The sequence below is a fragment of the Ostrea edulis genome, chromosome 1, assembly GCF_947568905.1.
Source record: "Ostrea edulis chromosome 1, xbOstEdul1.1, whole genome shotgun sequence".
Lineage (NCBI taxonomy): Eukaryota > Metazoa > Mollusca > Bivalvia > Ostreida > Ostreidae > Ostrea > Ostrea edulis.
This window is the reverse complement of record NC_079164.1, coordinates 81773678-81793245: the sequence shown is the minus strand read 5'-3', so window position 1 is coordinate 81793245 and position 19568 is coordinate 81773678. Positions and strand designations below refer to the sequence as shown.

The 19568-nt window shown below is 34.6% G+C and overlaps 1 protein-coding gene across 14 annotated transcripts in view; it reads right to left on the bottom strand.

The window, feature by feature from the left end:
* LOC125678770 (anoctamin-7-like) overlaps positions 1–19299 on the bottom strand; it is a 64175-nt gene extending 44876 nt beyond the window's left edge. For 2 of the 14 annotated variants that reach the window (XM_056162869.1, XM_056162883.1), the window contains exons 1-2: positions 18899–19293; positions 13963–14094 (exon numbers count right to left, since the gene is read on the bottom strand). In XM_056162869.1, coding sequence (XP_056018844.1) covers positions 13963–14067 — 105 coding nt within the window. In that variant the 5' untranslated portion in view covers positions 14068–14094; positions 18899–19293. Of the gene's footprint in view, positions 1–8016; positions 8215–13850; positions 13870–13962; positions 14095–14203; positions 15754–18898 lie in introns of those variants that run through there. The other 12 variants (XM_056162838.1, XM_056162880.1, XM_056162846.1 and 9 more) reach the window with 9 other exon arrangements.
* Between the last annotated feature and the right edge of the window lie 269 nt (positions 19300–19568).

Here is a 19568-nt window from a genome sequence, read left to right as displayed (position 1 = left end):
CCAGCTGTAGGTGAAGTACCGCAAATTCAACCCTAAGCTTACTGCTCAGGGCCGTAGCAATGAGAGTTCTTTATTGTATAAACGTTTGCCGTGACCGTTTTTAAGGTCATATCCGAAAGACCTGTGATTCTCACTTCTAAATACCGAGCGTTTGGTGAAGGAGCAATCACTACCTATTTTAAGATCTTAGGTATGATGCAGCTATAGCATGAGCGGGACTCAAACTCACGACCTCCCCGTTACGAAGCGAATGCTTACCACTAAGCTACTGCGACTTACATGAAATATATAGCTCTACTTCAGCAACATAATAACAGGTTGTAAAACTATCAACAGTACACTCTAAATGCAAAGTTGCAATCCATCAAAAACTTAATAAAGGGGGGGGGGGATAAATACAAGAAGATCATGTCATTATTGTTTATACTATCATCAGCACATATCGCAAGTGAATGAATTTATTTTGAAAGTGACCATAACTGGTTCCCTGCAATTAATAATGCAATCAGTTTGCCTTAATTAGTATCTCAATCAAACATGACACTGAACCAGACTAGAGCCTGTGAATTCATTAAAAATCAGCTCAATGCCAATAACCAAATTATTGCTTACTCTGAACACATAACAAGAGGACCATGGGCCTTAACAGACACCACAAATTGAAAGCCAAGATACATGTCAAGATAGTTGTTCTGCCGCAATACTGCATGGCCTATGATTTTCAATGTATAAAATACTGGGTTCATGTATTATCCTGCAACTATATATAGCAAGACTCAAGGAATAAAAAAACAAAACAAAAAAAACTAATAAAATTAATGGGTCACATCGCTCACCTGAGTGTTCCTAGCAATAAACAAGCTTGAGTAAAACTATCATTATACAGGCAGCTAATTTTTAAACTTAATTATCAAACTTGGCTACAAATTCATTAATTATCATATTGCCCTTGTAGACGGGTATGGCCTTTCATATTAACAAATCTCATTTAATGCTTTGTGCCAAGTTTGGTTACCTATACATTTTAATGTAAAACTTTGATCCCCTATTCTGGCCCCATCTTATCCCCAGGGGTCATGATTTTAACAAAATGGAATCTCCACTATGTCAGAAAGCTTCCATGTAAATTTCAGCTCTTCTGGCCCAGTGGTTCTTGAATTTTTTTTTAATGACCCCACACTATTTTTGCATTTCTGTGATTAAAATTATCTCCCATTTGACAAGGGCACAGCCCTTCATTTGAATAAGTTTGAATCCCCTTCACTCAAGGATGCTTTGTACCCAGAGTTGTCGAAAACTGTCGGTCCTGTCAGCAAGGCCGGTAAAAAATCCGATTATTTTAAAGCTTGGGTTCGGGATGCGCAAGTGAAGGTCACTCACACAACATGGCCGCATGCCCGATCAAATTTGTGAAGGGTTCTTTATCCACGAAGAAAAGATTGGTCGTAGTAGCTCAGAGGTTACTAGAGCGTTTGCTTTGTAACTGGAAGGTCATGAGTTCCGATTTCTGCTCATGTCATGGCCACGTCAAACCTAAGATGTAAATATATCCTCGCCAAACGCTCGGCAATTAGAAGTGAGAGTCACAGGTCTTTTGGATATGATCTCCAATGTTGTGGCAGGTTTTAACACATTAAAGAACCCTAACTACTATGACCTTAATTCAGAGTACACAGCATATATGTCTAAATTTGTGGTATTTCACCTACAGCTGGTGACATCTCCATATGAGGGGAAAATTCCTGACGGGACATAAAACAAACAAACAACTTGGTAAGAAAAGGGGGAAAATGCTGAACCTGGACCACTTAAAAAATTACGAAGATTTCAGTAGTGTTTATGAGTTCCAAGATGGTTGGAAAACTGACCGTATTTGGCTGGATATGAGTGGGAAATGCATTGCTGTTAAAACAATAAAAAGCATTTCGGTGCAGTTCTTTTTTCTTCTTCGTTCTTTCTATGCAATACTAGGTCAAGGTATATGTATCTGGTCTGACAAAACTTTGTCTGGTCTGACAGAACCTTTAACTCAGTCGTGATCTAAAAATTTCGACAACTCTGTGTACCAAGTTTGGTTGAAATTGGCCCAGTGGTTCTGGAGAAGAAGTCAAAAGTATGAAAAGTTTACAGACAGATGACAACAGGTGATCAAAAATACTCACTTGCACTTTCAGCACAGGTGAGCTATAAAAAAATCAATAACAAAAAGAAAACTTCTTTGATTAAAAAATTTATGGTAAATATTATAATTGTTCAAATTTAAGGAGTAAATTGGATTGAATTTTTGCAATAATTTTGACATTGCATCAATATACTACATGTTTCTTTTGATATAGTGCCATTGTCATATATAGTTGTGTGAAAAGGCATAAAATCAGAATAAAGTTGGGATAACAAAAGTGATACAGTTGTTTGTAGTACATAAAGTGTTCCGTTTTATTCTGTTCTATATTTTAGTAAATTTAAAGAGAGGAAGTACTTTGAAGCTTCAATGAAAACTCTACACAATTTGACACATCTGTTTTCATTAGAATATCTTGTTACTTAATGTATTGGCATTTCTTCATTATTTTAGACAATTTGCCCCATTGAAATAAATGTTCTGTGAACTTGACCTTTCCACAAAAATTAAACGTAACTTATTTTTGTGATATTAGGATACACTGAATAGTATAGTTGACTACTTTTGTCTGAAGTTCACAATAAATCAACAGAAGTATGAGAACACAAACATCATACAAACTGGCCACTATATCCATGGCAACTGTGTCGTCTCTAGAATATCTTTGCCATAAAATGTGTCCCCACAACATTTTCCATTTCTAATAACATTGTTCTGATATATCATCACCATTTATTGCATCTCTATAGTAGAAGAGGCTTAAAACATACTTTTAAGATGAATTTCCAAAGTATTACTCAGTTTTTGTTGCCATGGCAACAGAAATAACTTGTTGAATATCATTTTCAGAAAGTTGACAATCTAACCTTTTAGAAAATATTTACTTTATTATAAGTAAATAACACCAAAACTGCATAGTAAATACGATATCATATATTGCTAATTTATAGGAAATGCGCTTATTACTGACTCTGCTATGTATGGGGTTTATCAAATTAATGCATACTCATGTCTTCTAACAATTTAAATTTCAAAAAGTTAATTACTACTAGATTGGAAATAAATAATGACCTATTTGCACTTAAAATATGGAAAAATTCATCAAAAAGAATACGGTACTTTCGAGATACAGATCCACTCGACTTTTATCGCGCGTTGAACGTCATTTGTAGGGCATGTCACTTCCGGAGTACAATAACAACTAAAGTAAACAAGCATGGAATTCTTCAATTGATATCAAATTCCTGCATTTAAATGCTATCTTTGAAAGAAAGGAATTACTACAACCATTTTATAGGGAAATGCATTTGATTAAAATATGGGAGTTGACGAGGGAAATGAATCTAGGGAATATCTTGAGGATATCGGTAAAACCTCACGCCTTGCATCCAGTGATAAGCGTCTAAATGCACCTTTTCCCCTCCATCTAATTTACACCCAGGTACTAAGCACCAATAGTGACAAGTAAGGATCGTCATCTTGGGACTGCGCATGGCTCTTTACGGATCGTCTGCTAGCTAAACACCATTTGTATCGTTGTCAACTTTGCCCTACAATTGGTTATTATCACGTGACCATGGTGTGTAAACGTCAAATATAATCGGTCGTTCCGGCACATCTCGAAAGTTCCGTATTTGAGAGTTAAAATGAACATATTAGGAGTAGAATATATATTGTCAATTTTTAAGTTACAAAGTTTTGCCAAAAATCTAAAATGAAAATTTTAAAAAAGTAGGGGTTTTCAATCATGAATAATTATTAACCTAATTGATTAATTCATAACATTTGAATACAAAATTTCCGAGTTGTCCAATAATTGTATCCATTTGTTGAACTCTTATGGACGGTGAGATGCAAAATGTGTTTTTGTACCCAAGTGGTGGGTATACAAATCATTATCGCTGTGTTCCTATATTTTTCTAAAGGATGATTATTATCTGTCATGCAACCACCTGAATTGCAATGAAACACAAATTTAGTAAGTTTATGAGTATTTGATAATAAAATAGCTCAAACAAAAATCGATAATCGCAATCTTTCTTTGATAAAAGTAGCACTCAAGTCGAAGAGAAAATAATTAGTGTAATAATTCCATATTTAAGTTAATGAATGACCTAATTAATTCAACCATATTATTCTTGATATGGTCATTAATGTATACAACAGCTGATTAACAAAATTTACACTTTTATCATTATCTACATAAATATTCTAGAACATATGCATTGTGTACCCATCCACACATTCAACAAAATACTGCATCTTAAACTTCCTCACAGAAGAGCTGATATGTCGGAAATTGCATATTTATAGTTCCAAGTCTCTTAAATGCACACAATTACTAGACTTCCCAGAGTAAAGAAATTTTTTAAAGATTACATATTTTAAAGGTCTTGGACTACCTGTCTCAGCTCTAAGGGGACAGGGACCACTCTCCTCATCTAATTGAAGAGCTCTTGAATTGTAATGGTCCTGTCTGTACAATGTAGTATAAAATGAATAATCAAATGTATGTGACAATGCCCCATGGACAAAACAGACTGCAATAAATCTTGCACCAAAGTGACTTAAGTGACTTTACAAAAATAAATAGATCTACAATTATTAAGTTATAGAATTTGTTCTACTAAACTGTTGCACTTTCGCACACAGAGTTTTGCACACCTGTGTGTGCAACTTTTTGGGTTCCCAAAACTTGAACTCTGTACAATGGACCGAATAATTCCGTCAAGATTTAAGTTTTTGTAGAAATTTATTTCAAAAGTTAATTTGGTTATATCACTGCGACACCATCTCCCTCAATAAGCTATATACCAGTTGGAGTATTTGGTTCAACCCATTGAAATGACTTAGAAAATTAATTTATAATATGTACATGTATATGCATTTACCAGAAAAAAACAACTCCCATTAATAACTCCATAATTATTTACCCCTTTCATCACGTACTCCCCCGTCATGGCGATAGATGAAGCTGATAGCTATGAAGTACAGCTGAGCACCGTATTGACGTCGGGCTCGATTGTTGTGATGTCACGTCATATGTAAACACCCGCCATTTTTTAATAGTCATGCCATTTGAGGCTGAGAGTAAATGTCATTGTCGTGGTATGCGACACAAAAAAGCGATTTGTTATTATTAGAGAAAGCAAATAGATTGTATTACACCTAAAGGATTTAGATCATGGTATTTTCAACACATCCATAAAAAACGACATAAACCAAATTATCGGCGAGGAATTTCGGGATAACAAGTTACACTTTCTATTTCAGTATTTGTTTGCATCTAGAAATGACACCAGCGGTTGATGAAGTACCGTAAATATAAATCCATAGATTGTTTTAAATATATCATGATATATACGCCTGTCGTGACTTTCACTTCTAATGCCCGGCATAGTCACTTGAAGTTTAGGTCTATGGTTTGACATGTCACAGAGATCGAACCGAGCCTCCCGATTGTAAAGCAAGCGCCCTATCCACTAGGCCAGGCTACTGTGACGAATGCGTCGATTAACTCAAATGAAATACAAAAACAAAAAAGACGACAGAGTTTACTCTTTAAAAAATAAAACTTACAAAAAAAGTTTCTTTTCTTTTAAGAGTTTAGGAATACTCATATGAAATATCAAAGCACAATGTTTGAAGAAGAATACGATGTCGGATGTGTAAACTATCCCAGAAGACTTTAGAGAACCTTCTAAAGTGTATTACGGTTAGAGAAGATCTGATTTTAATTACATTGGATCTCACAAAGTCGCATCTCTTCAAATTGAATTCGGATTGAGATTACGAACTTACTTAGAGTATCTCTATATCATCTCGGTCTTGTGATCTTCTACACCATGCAGTGTGCCAAATTAGGCCTACCATTAATGTATCTCTATAACGAAATTGACGATATAGTCCAGTCATTCTACTGTTTTACCTCAAATGGGAGCATTGTAAGTGTGAACAGGATGAGTGCCATCAGATTCTTAATAACTCCTTCGTAACTTAATATTATATATATATATATCAAAAGCTGGCGGACATGAAGGGAGGGATTGTTTCGAAAAAAATTTGAAGTTTAAAAGACAGGAATTTCAACTTGCATATATCTGAAAAACTTTTCTGAATTTGTGTTGCTCCCATTTAGGTCTATTATAGTGAAACATGGGGTCTCTGAAACTACCACAGCATTGAGATGGTTCAGAATTGTGCACTTTGTTATGATCTGGGCGTTAATAGATTTATTCCCTAACCGGCACTACATGGTGAATTCGGATACAGACACTATAAACTTTATGATTCTGGAATCAAATAGGATTTTCAAAAAATCCAGGACATCAGACCATTTATTTGTAGTTAAATGTTTAATTGACAAATACATTAACACTGGCAATAAATGACTCTATGCATGTTTTGTAGACTTTCACAAGGCATTTGATACCGTCATTCATGAAGGCATTAAACTAAAACTCCTACAATTAAATATCAATGGTTTATTCTACAACATATTATGTAGTATGTATAGGCACAACAATATTTTCATAAAAGTAGGGAACAAGTTAACCCTTCCATATACACCAGAGATAGGAGTCCGACAAGGTGAAGTCCAAATATTTTAAAACTATTTTTGAACGATTTTTCTAAATTACTGGATGAAGAAACCATTGGCTCTGTCAATCTTTCTGGAAAGAAAATCACCTCTTCTCTATATGCGGACAATCTTGTACTGCTTTCAGAAAACCAGAATGGACTACAAAACAAACTAAACTTACTTGAAAAATATTGCAACGATTAGTGCTTAGAAATTAATACCAATAAGACAAAAGTAGTCATTTTTAATAAAAGCGGACACCTAATTAAAGAAAATTTTGTGTTCGGTAACTTATGTATGAATGCATCTTGCGTCTTTGGAGTGTGTCGACCAAAAAGTAGGTCACTGGGGCCTTCTTTTGGAATTTGACGGCTATATTTGAATACTATTTGACTTGTCAGTTGATGCATCTTGAGTCTTCAGGGTGTCGACCAAAAGTAGGTCACCGAGACCTATTTTTGGACAGTTACATTTAATTTTTCAGGTACTATTTGACTTAACATCATCAAACTTTGTTAATTGATGAATCTTGGTTAGTGAGAATTTTGAATTTTTGCCTGTTCTGCAATGTATCAGAAGAGCCTCTTGTATGATTTTACTTCCACTTTTCATAAAGCAGTTTACTATATAAGAAAAAAATCATGCATGAAAAAAATGTATAAATGTATATCAAATTTTACAAATTCAGTACAGGAATCCTTGCTTATCATGATATATAATACACAGTATAATTAATTGGCTTGATGTTCCCAAGTAAGGAAGATTTTTAAAGATTGCATCATTATAAAAGGTTTTGATCTCAGGCCCCAAGGGTACAGTGACCATGAAATTCACGTTCCATACAAAATTAGACGAAAAATTGCCATGTACTTTCAGAATTGAAGTCAATTAATTCAATACTCTAAATTCCTTATTTTATGCGAGTACTAAATATTGCGAAAGGACTTGTAGACATCAAATTGCAAAAACGTAAATTCACGAGTGCTCTGTTGATCAAGAGTTTTTACATGTATTTTAGCAATATAAAAATAAAAGCGAAATATGATTTTATTTCATGAGTGATTCTTCTCACAAAATTACAGGATAATAAATTTCACTTGTATATTTAGGAATTTACAGTACTGTAGTTAACACCTGACTGGACAACTACTGATCACAATTGGTCACCTACATAAAACAATTATTTACATGCAATTTATAGTCTACCAGTACCCTACAAGAAGTTACGGATCACTCAATATTCTCTTTATGGTATGAAGGCCAATATATTAGTATTGAGGTACCGTTTTCAAAACATGCATAACAAACTTACCATATCCATAGCATACAATCTTCATCAAATAAATTTCCAAAATGGTTTACAAAATTACAAAAAACTTCTTTATAACAATTACATCCTTAGGGTATTTGCCCTACGAAATGAATTCCCCAGTATCATAATCCTTTATTCTTAACCTTGCATCTACATTGTACAATACATGTCAAAATGATTTCACAGTCTTCACTCAAGCATTCACTTCCTGTAAGACTAACACAGGAAAGCTATTATGTGGGATTATTAAAAATGGAGGGTTTGATAACTTTAAGCACTCTTTTACTGCATCGCAGGTACTAACCATGACTTAATGCTAGTTAAACCAGATTGAATTTTTGTGTAGGTGACACGCCCCCTTAATTCTAATATCTAAAACTGCTGCTTGGCATCTACTAGTATTCATTACTATCTACCAACCAAATGGACCCAATACTTCTCTGTAGCAATGTGTAGAAGATAACATTTATTCTTCACTGCAGTGTAGCAGCCTTGATGATGCAAGAATGCTATTTCTGTGGTAAGGTTGAATGACAATCTCAATGCACCTTTACATTGGAGCAATAACGTGGGACTGGCCATCTTCCCTAGACGAGGGTTTACGATTCCCTCCACTTCTCTACAAACAGAGACTGGCAGAAAACTATACATCCATCAAGGGACAAACAGACTCTAGATAACATAAGAGGAACACATATATTAGTTTCACCTTCCATGTAGTTAAACCATTCTAAACATTAAAAATGAGAAAATAAAATTTGAAACTTTTCAGCTCAAATTGTGTCCATGCCCCTTTAAAACCATCTTACCAGATATTCTGTACCCATAGTCAAAATTTGAGATCCCTAAAGGAAAAGGTACAAAGGAGTATATTTCTGTGTCATTACATTACATTTTTAACAGAGGGTCACCTGAGTACCAAATGACACCAGGAGGCAATGCTTGAAATGATTTGACATTAAAATTTAAAAAAGAAAAACTTTGAAAATTACGTTTAAATTGCAAGAGATATATTCATTATTTCTTTTTTCATGTTCAGTGGATATGCAAAAATATCTTAAATTCATTTACAATTTTACAATGCTTGACCAATTTTCACAATAATCATTTTGGTCTACCCTGGAACCAAAACTAATTCCTGGGATACTGAAATTTACAATTTTAGTGATAGACTACCTGCTCCTTAATTTTAGTATAGTGTCAATAGCACTAAAGAAGATTCAAGATGTTATCCAAATGTTTTGCACATAAACACAATATGTCAAGTTTGGCCCTGGAGTCAGAACCCCTACTCCTGGGATCATAAAATTTACAGTTTGTAGAGGCCTTCCTGCTCTACAAGACCATATGCATTTATTTTTTTCTTGCAGTTTTGCAGTTGTAGAGAACATTTTGAAAATTGGTCAGGTTTTTTTTCTTGATTTTTTTTTTTTTTAAAATACAGTTTTTGCCCCAACCCTAAGGCTCCAGGGGTGCAGGAACCCTGAAATTTACAATTTATTTTTTTCTTACAGTTTTGCAGTTGTAGAGAACATTTTGAATATTGGTCAATTTTTCAGTTTTTGCCCAAACCCCAAGTCCCTGAGGGTGCAGGAGCCCTGACATTTACAACTTATGCCTCCTCTTCCCTGTCCCAAACATGCTTCATACCAAATTTGAACAGAATTGGAAAAGTACTTTTCAAGAAGTTAAAAAAATTTCAATTATTAAATTAATGCACACATCTAATACCTATGACCATTTTGGCCCCACCCTGGTACCAAAATCCCTACCCTGAACAATGGGATCATGAAATTTGCTATCTTGGTAAAGAAATAGCATTATAAACAACATTAAAGAAGTCCCAATCTCTACCCCGTGGATCATGAAATTTACTATTTTAATGTAAGCCTTCCTATTCTACATGACTATGCATTTAGTTTTACTTTCAGATGTGCAGTTGTAGAGAATAAGATTTTTGAAAATTGGACAATTTTTGCCCTGCCCTTGAAGTACAGCTGGAGTCCTGAAATTTACAATTTATGTTCCCATTGTCCCAAAGATGCTTCATACCAAACATGAAAAAAAAATTGGGATGTTATCATATTAAGTTATCAAGATGTTAAAAATGTTCAATTGTTAATGCTTGATGAACAACGATGGATGAAGATCAATAGCAATAGGTCACCTGAGTGACTTAGGTGACCTAAAAATGCAGGACACTGCTGCAATTTACTACAATCGTTAAAAAGTTTAACAGATCTTAGTAAGGCCAAGTAAAATTAATTTGTAGATTATCATTCAAACCTCACCAAAAAATGGGGCGGATGGGAGGATTTTATTTTTTATTTTTCGGCATGGTATTCTTGACCTCGAAAATGCCTTCTCTCATTGAGAAAAGGCTTTATAAATCATAATTACATGTGTATTTGGGTTTCTAAAAGGCAAAGTGAAACAAAGTACGTTTACGATACCGGACCGGACATAAAAATATCTGGAAATCGTAATTTTGAAAAATAAAAAAAAATCGGGGCAGGGCGATTTTCGAGGGGCGGGCGGGAATGATAACCTACTAATTAATTTTACTTGGCCTAAACTTGGGTGTTACTAAAATTGACATCATCAGCAAAGGAGGATAAGCTGGGTAGCTCTAAATCCTATTTTAAAAGTACTCTTGCTCTCTGTGTAGGAAAAATACATTCATTATGTATGTGCTTGTTTTATTTAAATGTTGTATATCCCCTGAAGTTAGCCTGAACACACAATCAATTCAACACAATCTCTTTTAAACACCACACTGCAGTCTGTGCATCCGGTGAGGTCCAGAGTGGAGCGTAAAACACTCTTAATTAACCCAATAGTGGGTATATTCTGTCCAATTTGGGGTGTTTTTTTTGTATGTATAAAGTACATATTGGCCAAGTTCAGGGTGATTATGTTTACTTCTATCTGTATTTACATTATTGAGAGTTGTTTTCAACCACCATACATTTACCTGTTTAAAGATATGTATTGGGAAAATAGTGTTCGAAAATATTTTACTTCTATGCTATTGAACTTCATTGACACAATAAATGATTGGACTTTAGAAATGTTTGTACAATTTGTATGTTATTTAATTCACGTTATTTGGCAGGGGATGACGGAGTTTATGTAAATTGATGCATCTATGGTAGAGCTGCTAACAGTCATATTCAGGACAGTTGTGGGACTACTGGACACACATTCACCAAATTTAACATTTATTTCTGCTGTGTGGGGTGATGTGTGTTTGTGATATCTGAGAAAAATTATGATAATGTCCTTTTTATTGGTGTCAACCTGGGGGCTCTACCATATAGCAAAGGACAAAAGTATCTGGAGGTCTTAAAAATCATACAACCAAGTGGAAATTAAGGTAAAGTTTTCACTGAAATTGGTTGTTTGGTTGGTTTACATCCCTTTGAGAATTTTTAACTCATATTGTGATGTCACCAACTGTCAGTGAAGTACCACAAATTTAGACCTAAGTGTATATCCTAGCGCTCGGGGTAGTAGCAGTGAGGGTTCTTTAAAGTGTTCATGCCTGCTGTGACATGGGACCTCCGTTTTTAAGGTCGTATCTGAAAGATCCGTGATTCTAACTTCTAAATACAGAGTGTTTGACAAAGGAGAAATCACTATCTATGTTCATGTCTTGGGTTAACACAGCCATGGTACGAGCGGGACTCAAACTCATGGCCCCCTGGTTATGAAGCAAACTCTCTACCACTAAGCTACCACAGTGACATGGTTACTGAAATAGAATTTGATTTCAAATTGTACATATTTTTAGTGAAGTTATTGACAAGTGCTACTCTGAAATGTTATATTTTTCTCTAGTAAGTATTGTAATATGTTTCATTTATAGGTCAGACTCAACTAGGAAAGTTTTTCAATTATTTTTGTCTTCTTGTTTTCTATTTTGTAAATATTCTTTCTCATAATTAAATTTGGGGGGGGGGGGGGAGGAGTCATCAGTGTTTTGTTGTTTCTTATTAGTCTGGCAAACTGACAGATGCCAGTAAGCAGGTTGTAGCACTTAAAAATGACTAAGTAAAATGTAACAATCTGAGCAAAGGTATGAACATTTTCATTCAGTTTTAAAAGTAAAAGAAGACATCATTTTTCTGTGACATGCAGTAGAGGAAATTCCAGCATAGGAGTTATTGCCCTTGACAACATTTTTAAAATTATAAATAATTGATTATCTATGGAAAATAAAACCTTTTTAAGAATCAAAAGTTTACCTTTTTTTTTTTAATTTATTCAGTGAATAAAATTCCTCTGAGAGATATATTTCTATCATGCACAAAATTTAATTAAATAAAGATTTTGCAAAAACCTATGACATCATATGAGGATTGATCAACCTTTAAGTGAAGAGACACAAATATTTACCTGTGCGTGGCATTTACAGCCATATTTAACAGTATAAACTGCTCTTTACAAAAAATACTAGTGAAAATGATGAGAAATTAGAAACATTGATTAATAGCTGATGTCCATACTGGGCTTCAGAAATTTCTAGAAAATGTGTAAGAGCTTATAAGTTCCGAACAAGGTAATTATGTACCAGGGAAAGTACATCATCAATGGACTATTAACTAAATAGAGTGGAAGGAGACCTGTCCAAGCAGTAATGGATAGGTTATACATTGCTCTAATGTAGTTTACATATACACTATATAAAAAAGAAACACTCTGATGGCATGTACTGTATAGATCTGCATTTTACCATGATAGCTACTAGTAAGTAACCAAAAAATTTAGTTCATTCTCTGTACAATATTATAAGATAACGAAGGTTGCATACATCTACAATGCAATCGACATTATATAAATATTGCATGTAGTTGAGGGTAACATTGAAAATTTTCACCCTGAGAAAACCATTGTCAACCGAGGCATAGCCTCGGTTGACAATTGGTTTCTCGAGGGGTGAAAATTTCAATGTTACCCTCAACTACATGCAATATTTGTCTTATTATACTGAATGTTAAGTAAACAGGAAAGCAGAAAAAGTTACATCTGTTGACAAGCTTTGATCAATCACTGTCGTGCGATATTTCGTATATCGATGCGGGTATTCCCATTTATTACAAACGCTCAAATGACGTCGTCTAACAATCTACGGTGAACCGTATGCGCATAAATTTGACGCATGTGATAATTTTTTATAATATCAACCGTTGTCAAGTACTGTTACCCGTTGCTAGATATTATCACCCTGGGGCGCGTGCTTTCTGTTCTCAGAGGGTAACAATGTTTTTTCAAATGCTTCTCGACCAATCAGATTTGAGTATTTTAAATAAAAGTATAATAATATAAAATATCAACTACATGTAATTACAATTAATGTAACAATTGTAAAAAGCATGTAACTCAGGTCTATTAGCTTAATGTGGCAATTGAGATACATGTAGCTAGTTTGAATCCCTATGTGGTCACTTATGTTGCATGTTGTTGTGTCATTGGAACATTGTACTGTATTCACATTGTCATAAGTCTACTCAAACTGGAGGCTCTCATCCTCTTAATAACACTAGGTACTGGGTAATTTCACCAGGGAAGGATTTAACATCAACTTTATATTGCATAATAGCAATACTTCAGCTCAAGATCAAAACGAAAGGCCTCTTCTTTATTTGCATATTGTATCTCGAAAGTTGGGGTTTTGACAGAGAGTCACAGCATCATAATAGCAAACTCTTCTACTTTAAGTGGATAAAAACTTAGTTCACTTAATCTCCTGCCCAACTTGCAAGAATACACTCTTAGCCTAGGATATTAGATACACAAAGATTACGGATAAGTGTTAATCCTCCAGTACTTACCACCTCCTCCTCTACTAGATTATAGATACACAAAGATTACGGATGAGTGTTAATCCTCCAGTACTATAGATACACAAAGATTACGGATGAGTGTTAATCCTCCAGTACTTACCACCTCCTCCTCTGCTAGGATGCGGACTTTATCTTCATTCCTGTTGACACTGCCATATCCATCATAAGCCCTTACCACTCCATTCAATCCTTTTGTCTCACTCATGATGCATGAAGTCTCAGAGTCATCCTACTGCACAAAGAAATCAATGTGTCACAAATTCAGAGAGAATTTGCCAGAAAACAATGAAGAGACAATTCAGTATTCATGAATTTCTGTATCTTGTAGGTCTAATTATTACCAAATAAAATGGATTGGTCCTGCTACTAGTTCATATACAGATGACATTCACAGATGAGATATTACTATAATCTCGGAGCAAGTAATTGTTGCTGTATAGGTTTGCACTAATCATGTTAGCTGAATGTTAAACTGAATACAATTACTCCATTGTGTACATATGTAGACTGAATGCATTAAAGTATTCAGCTGCTGAACAATCAACGTCATTTTTAAACCTCACATGCACACTCCCGTTGTAGATAAGATACATTCTCTCAATAAAAAATATATGAGGAAGCATTTGCCATGAATATATCCTCCATAAAGTAAATATCCAATCGGAAGCACATACTGTTACATCTCTTTAAATTAACAGCGCTCAATCAATTTTTAATAACAGATGTACTATTCATTGATTCAAAGCTGATATTCAGGCATTACAGCCATGTTATAATCTTCATCTTTCCAACACATTCAGCATTTCCATGCTTAGAAAAATTGTCCAAAATGCAAACTTTCCAATTAAATACATGTATTATATATAATACTTTAAGCAACATCCTGTCCACTACCATTTCTTTTTCCCTATCCTGAATTTTACCCTAAATTTCATAAACAGACTTATAATATGAATAATATATCCATAGAAAATAGTGATTATATAGTTGTTTTGGGAGTCCAGCACTGCCTGTAACCAAAATTATTGGCTATCAGTTATGTGCATGGTTTCCACCTGAGCTTTTTTAGTCAGTAATGAGTATGATCTGATAATTATGCATAATGTGCAGACAATTTTTCTACTTTATGAATTATTAATTTAATACAGATGTAATAAACTAATATGTTGTTACAGCACATACTTTAAAATTGTTAAAAGGGAATGAACTTCAATAAAATAAATTATATACTTGTTCAAACTATTTTGTACAATTTACAGGATCGAAATCTGAAAGCAAAAACAATTTGAGTATTACTTCAGCAGTTGGAAAAACATGATCAAAATGAATAGTTCTTTTGATAGTCAACCATATGCTGCCCATAGTTCTCTGCATTTCCGCACACACACTTTGTAATGTCTATATGATATATACAAACTTCTGTAATACATGAGAGCCGATTTTACAAGCAAACTCTGGTGGTAGTTTGGGGAGTCCACCTAAAAATGTAATATACCACAAAGCACCAAGTACTTAGTTTACTTTATATCTGGAAAATGATGCAGGGATTAAAGTAGAAAAATTCTATATATAAATAAATGTTTGTTTCCTGTTACCAAGGCAAAAAATCCAGGTAGGCAAGTTTTTTTCAATTTATTATTTTCAGGGGGTTGCAGTTTACCTAACTTCAAGAAATTAACATACACTAAGAACTAAATTACAAGAGTTGATTACGCATTAAGTCGCAGTGTCATACCTAAATTTAAGAAATCGGACCCTGCACCTCAGGTGTATAGTATCCTTGCAGTTGATAGACTGCAGGGTTTGCTTCTTAACTGGGAGGTTGTGCGTTTGAGCCCTGCTTGTGCCACGGCCACGCAAGTCCCAAGATGTAAACACAAGCAGTGACCGCTCGACCTTCTCGAAATGCTTGGCATTAGATGTAAGAATCATGGGTGTTTTGGAATATATGACCTTAAAAAACGGAGGTCCAGCTTTGTGCTGTTGGCCATGAGTACATGTATCTAACTCTAAGACAAAGGGGCTAAGCCCGTTTGGGCCCAAACTCTGTGATACTCTGTGATACCATAAATATATATTTATGGTATCACTGAGTTCGGGCCCAAGCGGGCTTAGCCCCTGTGATCTAAGAGAGTACTCGAGTTACAAAATCATATAATCACGATGATCTCACTGTGATAACTGCATTCTTTGAATACCAGGCTGGCTCCCATGCCACTGGGAGCTACCATTTTGTTTTATATACTTGGATCGGATTTATCTAAAACAAATTCTGATCAGACTCTGGAAATGATTTTTTATTTTTGGAAATTTGGTTAGAAAATCCAGGTCGGCAGCTGTTCAAGAGTATATAGGTAGGTCGGGTAACAGGAAACGAACATTTTTTATGGCCTTACCCAAGTCCAAGGACCACTTCTAAGTGCTGACTTTCTTACCCAAGTCCAAGGACCACTTCTAAGTGCTGACTTTACATTTTTACTTACAACAACCAGGAACTGTCAAAAATATGCTATCTCTAAAACAAACTGGGTGAGATTTTTTGTAGAAATGATTGATTGATTGTATATTGTTTAACATCCACCTTGAATTTTTTTCATTCATATGGAGACGTCACGATTGTCAGTAAAAGGCCTGCAAAACTTAAGCCTATGCTCGGTGCTTAAATGGCCTTTGAACAGGGAGGGATCTTAAATTCTTTATCATGCCACACATGCGATCTCATCCAAAGGATAAGTACACATGTATGGGGTATTGAGAACTTATTCCAACCCGGATCCACACAGGTATAAATGAGATAGAATGCAAGTGAATTATATGCGAAATGTCAAAGTTAAAAATTATACATTATTGAGAAATGTTGCGTCCATTCCTACTGGTTTGACAGATTTTGATGCTTATAATTAATAATAATTAGCTATGCTGCTCCAATAACATCAGTTCTGGAACTTTGGATCACCATATTTCCAATCCCTATAATAAGATTATTTAGCTGCAGAGTAAGCTAATTACCACTACGTTTCTGTGTGAATAATTCTATCTACATACATTTCCATATCCTAAAAGGTCATTTGGTACTTAAATCAGATTTTTCCCAATAAGCATGCACTGGTTAAATTAGAGGGGAGAATCTTAATTGCAATTTTATGTTGCATTCATCATTCCTTACATCAAACTCGGCAATATTCAGTAACTGTAAAATGTCAATCCCTACATGTACACTATATTGTAATGCTCGTTAGTGATCTTGTCCTGTCTGACAAATCTGTATAGGCTACTGCAGTACAGAGTTCCCAAGTATAATCAAGTAAATGTGCAAGCATCACAGTAATCAGAATTAAAATCAAATCTACTAGTAACTATAAACACCTAATACCAGTATACCATTTCTTAACATATGAGTGTATCATCCTATATATATCATATTCTTAAGGTCGACCTGGCCTGTAGGTTATAAAACTTCTTGACCAGTAGGTTTTCATACTCAAATTCAAAACTCTGTGTTCTAAATCGTACTCATAATTAAAAGTGAAGGTTATAAAACTTTCATAAAATCATATTCTTACACTCAAATGCTCAAGATTTTCCGAGTATGTTTGGAGTTTATATACTCAGCGTTGTACCCAAAACAAACATGGCCGAGTTTGAGTATGAGTACGGTAAAAATGTTATAACCTTCAGGCCTGGTTCCATCTCAATGCCAAGATAGCTCAGTAGGCAGATATTTGGGGGTGGGTTCCAATTATATCCCAGTCCGGGTTGTGAATCTTTTACAGCAAAGGGAAGATCATAAATGTTTAGGTTGTAATCATGCAGCCAGGTTTGATTTAGTGGCCAAATAGCTCATGTAGTGCAGCATCTTACAAGAGATTCAGGACAACCAAATCCCTGTCTAATACTGGTAATGCATTTTCTCCCTTACAAGGAGAAATTTGTTGGAAAACAAAATCATATATATGTTAGTGACCCCTCTAGAATTCATGCCTCAAGCCTAAATTAAATGAGCTGCGAATACCTATTTGAGTTCCAACTACGGTAAGTGCCTTAACCCTATTATTCACAATGAATACCAACATCATCACATGTAGTGCATTTTGACATATTTGGTAAAAAAAAAAGAAAAAAAGAAAGATCTAACACATATGGTATAACACACCAAAGAAAACTTTAAGTATATATTGGATGAAAATTGGAAGATATCCAGAGTTATATTTCGAAATAGAAGAATTTAAAATCAGCCTTATCTATTGAAAATGTGTTTATAGTTTTGATCAAATCACAGACCTGGGAAAATATTAAAACCCCAGTGAGACTCAAACTCGATGTACAGATCAACAGCAATGTGTTAACCTACTGAGCTATAACTCTTCTGACAAAGGACATATGATATATCAGTCATATTTATGCAATTGTGTTTCCAAAAAGCTAGCCATTATGACATGTTATTCATCCTGTAATAGCACTAGCTATCTTTCTCATCGTAGCTCTAGAGCATGCAACACATTCCTTAATAATGATTCTGACACTGATGCTTTATAATTCCTGTGACACCAGCATTGATGGCAATTTATAGAAATCAAATCAATAGACTTTCTTGTAATCATTCTAATCTATCTTTAGTGCCACCATCCAGAGTTTGGGGCACCTCTACCACTCTGTTATTCAATTATCTCACAAGTGTCATGCATCTTTTTTGTGTGTTTTTCAAATTATTAATATTTCTTCTCTCATTTTTTAAGTTCATGATAGTGTACATAATGTTTAGCTCAATTTGTTATGGCCCTTGGGGAGTTTAAGATCATTAAAACCTTTACAGCTGGGGCCCTTTTATAATAACACCCCCCCCCCCCCCTTCCCTGACTGCAGAACAGTTCAAGTACAGTATTGTCATATTTTCTATTAGGCTTGTTGAATGTGGATTTCACATATCACTAATGATAATTGTAATAATATCAATTAAATTTCATAGATCCATGGCCACGACCACAACATAGCAATATTTCATGCAGCCTTCTGAATGATTTTAAAAATGAACTTACCTTACAGTTTTAGTGTCGAATTATTAATTCCATACTCTGACTTGATAAGTATCTCGTTTTCATTATCAAAGTTATCCTAACAAAGTCTGAGTGACAAAGAATTTAAAGGTTTACACGTAAACTAAGCCGAGGACTCCATTTTTTTCCACAAAACGTCTGCTAAGAGATTCCGAATGGCATATCATTCGGGTGGCAATTTCACATAAAGTGTACCCCACGAAAAAGCGCCAATGGCCAATGAAGAAGAATGACAGTCAGTAAACTAGGGCCTACCTGAAATAAGCAATGCAGATTAATCGATAAGCTTGCGACGAATATACTGTATGAAAATCGATCGAGGTATAGACAGGGATGAAATAATTCATTTCATCCTGCTTCGCCATGGATAATCCGATCGTTTGATGGCACATGTGGCGGATCTACCTGTATTTAATAAATATATTGTCTCGTTTAGCTTCAAGCACGCTATTGGATAGATCTACAGGGGAAATCCTGTTAAATACAATATTAAGAGATTCTTAAGTGCTGTCCCCTGGTGCCCTATGCAGTTTTGTGATTATTATTTTTCTTCTTAGTGCTTGATTTTTTTCATATTTATTTTATAAAATTATAGCTTTCAAATACATAGGCCTATATATTACTATTTTTTTCTTAATGTTTTTAATGATAT